This window comes from Hoplias malabaricus, chromosome 7 (assembly GCF_029633855.1).
Source record: "Hoplias malabaricus isolate fHopMal1 chromosome 7, fHopMal1.hap1, whole genome shotgun sequence".
In the NCBI taxonomy this organism is placed as follows: domain Eukaryota; kingdom Metazoa; phylum Chordata; class Actinopteri; order Characiformes; family Erythrinidae; genus Hoplias; species Hoplias malabaricus.
The window spans coordinates 1,065,046-1,074,714 of NC_089806.1; the positions used below are offsets into that span (position 1 = coordinate 1,065,046).

Below are 9,669 nucleotides of genomic sequence, written 5' to 3' on the forward strand. Positions count from 1 at the left end.
ACAGTCTCTCTCTCCCTAAAAGTAAACAAATACAAACAAACCAAATGTTACAAGCAAGTCAGGCTTATAGTACACACCAAATGCTCACTGATTTTCAAATGAAGGAGTTGCAAATATAATCATAGGCTACACTGTCAAACACATTGTTTTAGATTTGCAGATTTTTAACATCTCAAAGCAATTTTACGTGATTTAAACTAATTACAAAAACCCACATATTGGCACTTTAATTTAACTTTCACGTCTGTCTTTCTCTCTCAATGCACTGAAAATACAGTTTTAATAAAACTCTGATTATATGATTCTAATAAAATATCACGTTTACTCTCAATATTAAACATTTACAAATGAAGCGTCGCCTTAAACACTTGCCTCTAACTGGCCTCTATAATGTAAACAGCTGAAGTAACTGTCTCTCTGTCTCCAACACGCATTCATGGAAACAGAGTCCTTTAAAAACTTAATTTTACAAAAACAGCCGAATATTCTCTCTATAACCAGTATAACGTTAGCTAAAGCACGAAAGCTTTTAAAGTCACATTTCACGGGCCTCTTTCTCTCTGCACTACTCTCGCACGGAAATATAGCCCTTTAAAACATTTAAAACAGCTTAATAACTCCCATTCTCTCTATATACACACATAAATACGACTAAAATAAGCGTCACATTACCGAGTAAAGCCATATATTTAAGCAGTTGTTTATTACCTTTCAGCTCGTCCTGTGCACGGCCCGCAGACTCTTCGTGGAACAGAGGGATTATGGGAAGTGTAGTTCCTTTGTAGTTCCGATTTGCTTTTCTTTCATTCAATGTAGAACGGTGAAAACTACAAACCGCCATTTTATATTCGCTTCCATTACACAGAGCCATTATCTTCAACCAAATGTTCGGCTGAGCTATTTTAATACATAAAGAGTGGACTATATTTACACGTATATGAATTTTACTCTTGAACGTGTCACCATTAAAGACTTTATAACGCTGGTGTTTGAATTAAAAGTTTTAATTTAAACAATTTAATTCGCCTCCGCACTAACTTACAATATACTACACCAGGATTAATATTTTGTAACTAAATATATGTCCATGTACATTTCTTGTTAAGATTATTTTCTCTGTTTAAAAGACTAACTAGTTGTGTACGGTGTTTTATTTGTGTTTACCTTGGAGAAGGAGCCATTAATGCAGTGTTTAAAGGACCCTAGTTCATTTAATATGAGTCACTATCAGTGTTGCGTAGACGCAGTAGTGAAGTGTGTACGGACCCCCACGATCTGTGTGTTCGTGCAATACCACCGAGTGCCACCGGGGGCGTGGTGAGCAGAGTCACACACAGATGAGACACACGGCTGTCAGGTTTGTGTGAAGCATGGGGGCCAAAAAAAAAACTGCACCACCCATATCAGCATGGCCTCCTGAGTCAGCTGACCCATTTTGGCTGAAAACATTGTGGGGACCAGCAAACTGGTCCCCACCATGTTTTTGGTCCCCACACCGTGAGTGTGCTAACAGGTTGCGGACCCCACCATGTAATATAAACAAACACACACACACAGAACTAGAGTTAACACACACACACAGAGAGAACTAGAGCTAACACACACACAAACACACACAAAACTAGAAATAACGCACACACACACAGAACTAGAGCTAACACACACACACACAAAACTAGAAATAACACACACACACACACACAGAACTAGAACTAACAGACACACAGAACTAGAACTAACACACACAATGAACTAGAGCTAATACACACACACACACACACAGAACTAGAGCTAACGCACACACACACACACACAGATAACTAGAGCCAATGCACACACACAGAGAGAACTAGAGCTAACACACAGAGAACTAGAGCTAACACACACACAGAGAGAGAACTAGAGCTAACACACACACACACGCACAGAATTAGAGCTAACACACACACACACACACACACAGTACTAGAACTAACAGACATACAGAACTAGAACTAACACACACACACACACACACACACACACACACACACACAGAGAACTAGAGCTAACACACACACACACACAGAACTAGAAATAACACACACACACACAGAACTAGAACTAACACACACACACACACAAAACTAGAAATAACACACACACACACACACACACAGAACTAGAGCTAACACACACACACACACACAGAACTAGAACTAACAGACACACACACACACACACATACATATACCACACCCACACAAACACACAAACACAACTCCTACCCCACACACACAGAGAACTAGAACTAACAGAGACACACACACAGAGAACTAGAGCTAACACACACACACACAGAACTAGAAATAACACACACACACACAGAACTAGTGCTAACACACACACACACACACACACAGAACTAGTGTTAACACACACACACACACAGAACTAGTGCTAACACACACACACACACACACAGAACTAGTGCTAACACACACACAGAAAACTAGAAATAACACACACACACAGAATTAGAGTTAACACACACACACACAGAACTAGAACTAACAGACACACAGAACTAGAGATAACACACACACACACACACGTTCAAGTTCAAGTTCAAGACGTTTATTGTCATTTCAGCAGTATATGGTGTTTACAGTACACAGTGAAACGAAATAGTGTTCCTCCAGGACCAAGGTGCTACATAAAACAATACACAACATTAAAGTGCAACTAGTACAAATCTAGTGCAACACACACACACACTCATAGAACTAGAGCTAACACACACATACAGAACTAGAGCTAACACACACACACACACACACACACACACAGAATTAGAACTAACACACACACAGAACTAGAGCTAACACACACACACAGAACTAGAACTAACACACACATAGACACACAGAACTAGACTCAACACACTGTTAGAACTAGAGCTAACACACACATAACTAGAACTAACACACACACACCCACACACAAAACTAGAAATAACACACACACACACACACACAGAATTAGAACTAACACACGCACACACGCGCACACACAGATCTAGAGCTAATGTGGAGACAGCCAGGTCAAAGCATTTCTGTTTTGTAACAGAACTGGACTCAACACACAGTTAGAATTAGAGCTAACACACACACACACACACACACACACACACACAGAACTAGACTTAACCCACAGTTAGAACTAGAGCTAACACACGCACACACGCGCACACACAGATCTAGAGCTAATGTGGAGACAGCCAGGTCAAAGCATTTCTGTTTTGTAATAAACTGGGAAACGAAAAACATGGAAACCTCCTGATCCTGGTTTCTATCTATCATTTTTAATAAAATAAAAGTGTATAAAAGTGTATCAAGTTTGTATAAATGTTGTTTTAAATGTTGTGTATCAAGAGCTTCTTTGTAGTAGTTGTACATCAGTTTTATATTGTTCGTGTGTGAAGCTGTATAAATGTGGCTCCTGGAAATATTAAACTCATGTCTGTTCTTGTCTCGTTCTCTTTGGAGACTCGTGTTCATGAGAGACCTGGGAAATTCGCGCTTGGAATGAAAGAGAAATCAGCTCACGTTTTAATATTCTATACAGTCTTTAATTAATACTCTGTTTTTAACATTGAACTCATTTGGAATAAAGAAAGGGGAGGATCTGTGACACAGTGCTGCAGTAAAACACCAGTCCGGTCCCATTCCTTCATTTAAAATATTAAAGTGTTTCATATTAAAGTAAATATGAAACAGACGGACATTTCCTTCCGGTCAGCGGCTGAAGCCTTGTTCTTTGTGTGCGACTCAGTTTAGGAGCGTGATCTGTTCACACTGATGTCAGATATAGGTCACATTATATAGACAGTGTGAACAACAGAACACAATAATCAGATTTGGTTTACTTTTACCTGCTGTGTGAACGTAGTCTTCGGAAAAGACAGCTGCCGGGAAGAATCTGTTGATGCAGTTGTCTTCCTAAGTTTAGAGAACTGGGGTGGGTTTGTTGTACTGGCACCTTTTATAGCCACTGTTTAACAGTAAATCCCACTGTTCTAACGAGTTGTGGTACCTTGTCGAAATGGGCCACAGTGTACTTTTACACGTACAGTTGCTTCAATAAAACACATTCTCTGATAGATGAAGTGTATAAAAATGCTGCAGACAGAAGTATAAGCAGGAGATGTGCACAGCCTAAAGCTCCTTACTCATTTGTCTCACCATTTGTTTAGAAATACACGTAACTGATATTCTGTTTGTTGGGACTGGAATAAAACATGTCATGATCATGGTCGGCACAAATCATCGCGGTTAGCTCAAATAATCACGATCGTGTGATTACGTAATAATCGTGACAGGTCTAACTGGACATGACAGTTTTGTGTTTGTTTTTGATACTTTTTAAAGTAGTGTGGTAGTTCTAGGAAGTAGGACCATTTCAACAACCAGGACAGTTCCAACAGGCTACAGCGGGAGAAACCTTTAAACATCTTTTTCAACACGTGATGTCAGAATGGTTACAGACTTCTACAGAGAATGACAGCTGTGGAAAGGGATTTTGGAGCCTGCTATCAGAGTTTAAGGACTGGCATTTCAGAGCTGTGTGAGGAGTAACAGTAAGTGGTAGTACAGGCAGCAGACAGTGAGCTGAGGACTTAACAGAGCAGTGGACAGTGGAGGGACACAGATCCAGACCAGAAGATCGTGTGGATGGCAACACTGCCGTGAGCACAGCTAGAGACGGGCAATGGGTGCAGATTGAAGCTAGACCCAAGCGCCGTGCTGTGTATAGCTCTGTAGTCTTGTCTTCTACTCCTGGTACCAGAGGTGGTCCAAATCAAATCAAATTTATTTGTACAGCTCTTTTTAGAACTGATGATGTCACAAAGCAGCTGCACAGAATTCCGGGAAAACAAAGTTTTAACATGAAATGTAAAAATGCAAAGAATGTAAAGATGTATAAACCCCCAGGAGAGCGAGGCCAAGGGCGACAGTGGCAAGGAAAAACTCCCTCAGCTGAGGAAGAAACCTTGGGAGGAACCAAGGCTCACACAGGGGACCTATCCTCCTCTGGTCAATCTACTGGTGATAATAGTTAGGAGTCTGTGAGAACTTCAGTGTAGGGGCAGCTCCAAGGCACTCAGTGGTGCCTGGAGCGTGGACACCTGGTCTGAAGCGTGGAGGAGGAGCTGGACAGTCATCCATCAGTGTCCAGCCGGACAGGTGGGCGGTCCAGGAATTTCAGGTGCTAAACCTAACACTGCTGCTGAGAGATCACAGCACAGAACCAGACCAGAATATCACTCTCACTCACTTCACCTGAAAAACAGGTTTGAACCACTGCATGCCCTCAGTGAGAATCACAAACGCAGTGAACACAGTACAGAGTCAGAAGTGTCCACAGGTCACAACACCCTCACAAACCTACAGCAGACGCCCTGATCTTTGGAGATGACACTGTTAATGGGGAACAAACCCAAAACTCATAGTTCACTGAGAACACCAGAACATCCTCCCCCCACTGAGGACGACCTGAGGGAGCAGCAGACACTGGACAGGAGGGGCAAAGAATCCACATTCTGCAGTATCCAGCCATGCCTAGAAAAGAGAGAAGCTGCTTTTCTGTAATTGGTGTTGGTATGTGTGCGATTGCAGAGACTCTTTTCACACACAGTGACTTTCTCCTTGCTGACAGATCATGTCTCAGATATGTGACTGTTGGTTGCACAAGCTGCATCAAACCCATTTTTATTCCTTGGCTTTCAACCCAGCATGAGACTTTTGTTTTGTTTTATTAGTTTTATTAATGTTGTTTTTATTTAAGTTATTAATTTTTTCATTATTGGTTATTTTATTTTGTTTTAGTTTGTTTTATAAACATCTTTTGTACAGCACTTTGTTTTAGCTGTTGGTGTTTTTAAAGTGCTCTATAAATAAAGTTGAGTTGAGTTGAGTTGTCCCTGTCACTCTGTGGCCATTCTGTGGTAGCAAATGAAGCAGAGAGACAGTGTCAGTTATACAGGTGCTCCTGGGTCCTGGAGGTTGTGGTTTCAAGTCCCGCTCCGGGTGACTGTCTGTGAGGAGTGTGGTGTGTTCTCCCATTGTCTGTGTGGGTTTCCTTTTTTTTCCATAAGGCTCTGATCTGTTGGTCCTCCTCGATCTTCATAATATTTTGATCTGTTGGTCCTCCTCCATCTTCATAAGGCTCTGATCTGTTGGTCCTCCTCCATCTTCATAATATTTTTATCTGTTGGTCCTCCATCTTCATGAGGCTCTGATCTGTTGGTCCTCCTCCTTTTTGACACCCCATACTCTTAAAAGTAGGTGTACAACATATGCTTTAAACACATTATATGGCTTTGTGTCTGTTGTTTTCATCCAAGGACAAAGCTGTGTTTCTGTGTGATTCTGTGTGTGTTACTGTTTTATTGTATATTTTCTTCCTTTAGTTTCTCACTGATATTGAAACACGTTGTAGTCTCTCTACGTAAAACTATATAAATGCTCCCACACAAACTGACTAGGAGTAAATGGGGTCTTCTCTGAGAGGCAGTCACACCGAGGCAACTCCCGTTTGCAGGGACAAACTCTAAATTGTATCTCCACACCTGCCCTGCACTTCTCCCCCTGTGAGTAGAAGAGAGACACACCCTTACTGACGAATTTGTTTCCAGAGCCCACACTGTGTGTAGAGGTTAGCCAAACTATACCTTGCTGGAATTTCACAACCTCCCACAGCAGCTCCAGCTCCTTCCTCCAAGTCAGGTCATGTTCCATGTGCCATGCGTCAGTTACCTTTGCCCAGATCCATGGCACTAAGTCCATACCACCGCGGACCCCTTCACCCACGTCCTGAAGGAGGTTACCGTGAGTTATGTGGCCTCCCCAACCACCAGAAACACGCCATTGAACACTACAAACAAACCTGACTTCTGGGGAGATCTTTTTTGTCACGGGGACCCTAGTGAGAGCTCAGAACTCCCAATGACATAAGCCTGGAGATCATTAAACTACACAAACCCTTCCAAAACCACAAGGTTCTGATCCAGGAAGGAGCAACCTTAGAACCAACGTAGTTTACAATGCATTAAACAACACAGTACAGTGTGGGCTAGGGTTAGTGTTTTACTTTTTTCATATTACACATAACCTGTAACTTTTAATTACCATCAGAGCACAGAACCTCTTGTTTGGAGAGACTTGTAAAAGTTGTAGAATTTGAAATTCACTTTTATCCTGAAGTTTAAATAAGTGAAGTCAGAATGTGATGTAGTTTTAAGAATCAGACCACGCCCCAATCACCTCTCCGTCTCTCTATTTAAACCCTTTCACACTCACTTCTTCCTGGTGTTGAACAACATCGCACCCACTGCCACCCCACCTCCTCCCTTCTTCTCTCTGACCGCTCAAGCCCTGGGTGGGGCTTTACATACACACTACAAGTCACCCACAACTCCAGCCTCCCCAACCCCATCGCATCCCCGATGTCAGCAAACAAATTTAAACCCACACAGATATTTCAGAGAGAACTGCAGGGCCTATGTTTCAGCTTTAGTTTTTATTCGCTCAGTGCACAGCTCATTTAGTAAAGGTCATTACATTAATTCATTGTAAGACAGAAAAATATTAACCAAATATTTAGTGGCTCAACAGTTTCGTAAAAATCTGAAGAATCAGTTGCAGACAACAGAAGTGTAATCTTTGTACTTCATAAATATTAAAACAATTATTTCTCTGTTAGGTTTTAATTTTAAAGATTAATACTCTTCACAAGAAAGAAAAGGTATGAAGTACTTTGAAGGGTGTTTTGGAATTTGATCAGAGAACCGCCCACTGGAGCTGAGCTCTATTTAAAGGGGTGGGCACATTCTCTACTTCATACTGCACCTTTCAGCTGAGAAGAAGTGCTTTTCCTGAGAAGATTTACATCTGCCTTCTGTTCCCAACTTTCTTGTAAGTATCTAACACTTTTAAAAGTCAGTTTTGATTGTGATCATTTTGAGTTTAATGACATGAATTCCATTTTTCTTACATTTGGCTTAGTGTCCCAAACAGCGGAAAACAGTCACTAGCTGAATATGCTCACTTTATTTTATAATGTATCTAAATAACACTGGAGGAAAGCTATTACAAAGATATTAATGACCACAGAGCTTTAAAATCTGGGGTATTTTTCACAGAAGCACATGAAAAACTGAGAGTCACAGATTGAAAATGTGGATGTGTTTAAAGCATTACATTAATGATTAATGATTGATACATTATTTTTACATACGCTTTCCCAACATTAACCATTTCACTTTGTAAAGTGGAGGTATATGACATTATTCCTTTCTATATTTTCTTTACTGGTTTTAAGGTCTAAATTAATAGCAAGGACATGTCACTCCTGATACATCATGTTGGGGGGCAAGGAGGTTCTCCTTTTGAATTAATTGGCACTAATAATGGAGCCACACTGCAAAAGATATGGGTGTGGGTGGGAGGCTGGCAGGTGAAGTCCATCAAGGTGTGGCTCACTGATGGCAGGTCCATGCAGTTTGGAGATCCTAGTGGGAATTATTCTGAATTTGTATTTGAAAATGGAGAGCATTTCACCTCTCTCTCTTTGTGGGGAAATGGAGCTGGAACTCGCCTTGGTGCCATCAAATTCAAAACCAACCACAAGCGTGAGTTTTTTGCATCCATGACAGATTGGCATCTGAAAACAGAGTACCCCATTGACATTGGCTCTGGGATCTGTGTGGGACTCGCAGGAAAAGGAGGTGCAGATATAGACAGCTTAGCTTTCATATTCATAGACACCATCAAGTCTACAGTGTTAAAGAACGTGAGATATCCCACACTTGATCAGACCAAACCCAATGTCGCTACTGAAGAAATCAAATCTGCGACTTACCAAAATAAGTCCTCTGTCCCTCAAGAATACAAAATAGAAACTTCAAAGAAAATAACCACCACCTCCTCGTGGTCAGTGACCAACAAGATGGAGTTCAGTTTCCACATGGACGTGAAAGCAGGAGTTCCAGATGTTGTAGAGGTATCTGCTGGTTTCAGCTTTTCAGTGGGAACTGAAAGCACTAGAGGCCTAGAGAATTCTGAGGAGAAAACTGAAGTGATAACATTCACAGTCACAGTCCCCGCAGAGAAAACTGTGGATGTTACCATCACTATCGGTCGAGCCACAGTTGAGCTCCCCTACACTGGCACCGTCCAAATCACTTGCGTCAATGGATCTGTTCTGGAGTTTCCAACCAGTGGAACCTACAAGGGCGTCACTTACACTGATGCACAAACAACTGTGACTGAATCTAACAAGAAACTGCATTAGTCACTTTATTTCTACTGTCCCTGAAAGGTATGGTAAAGGTTTGTACTGGTGTATCATATAATTATTGGAGAACAATATCCTTTAATAACATCTCTTTTTTTTTTGCTTCCCTTTCAGCATTGATGTTGTCACACGGGTGATTTGTTGCTACTGACCATAATCACCTTTTAATCTCCTGGGACCTGCATGTGTTTCTTGTTTTAAGATCATTGGGGATTTATATGTCTTTTTCTTTCTTTTTTTCAGCAGCTTGCATCGATCATAGACATAGATCTTAGTTATTTTCCAGAACCAATATAGAGGGAAAGGTGATGGGAATTTCTTCTTTGCTAAGGT

General features: G+C 41.2%; 1 protein-coding gene across 1 annotated transcript; it reads left to right on the top strand.

Annotated features, from left to right (window-relative positions):
• The first annotated feature begins 8,382 nt into the window (after positions 1–8,382).
• Positions 8,383–9,333, top strand: LOC136701956 (aerolysin-like protein). The gene has a single exon (XM_066676757.1). It carries the CDS (start codon positions 8,383–8,385, stop codon positions 9,331–9,333), a length of 951 nt encoding a protein of 316 aa, XP_066532854.1.
• Positions 9,334–9,669: the final 336 nt, after the last annotated feature.

Bases quoted from the DNA above. Each gene is read 5' to 3' on its own strand.
- LOC136701956 (XM_066676757.1), top strand. From the start codon at position 8,383: ATGTCACTCCTGATACATCATGTTGGGGGGCAAGGAGGTTCTCCTTTT.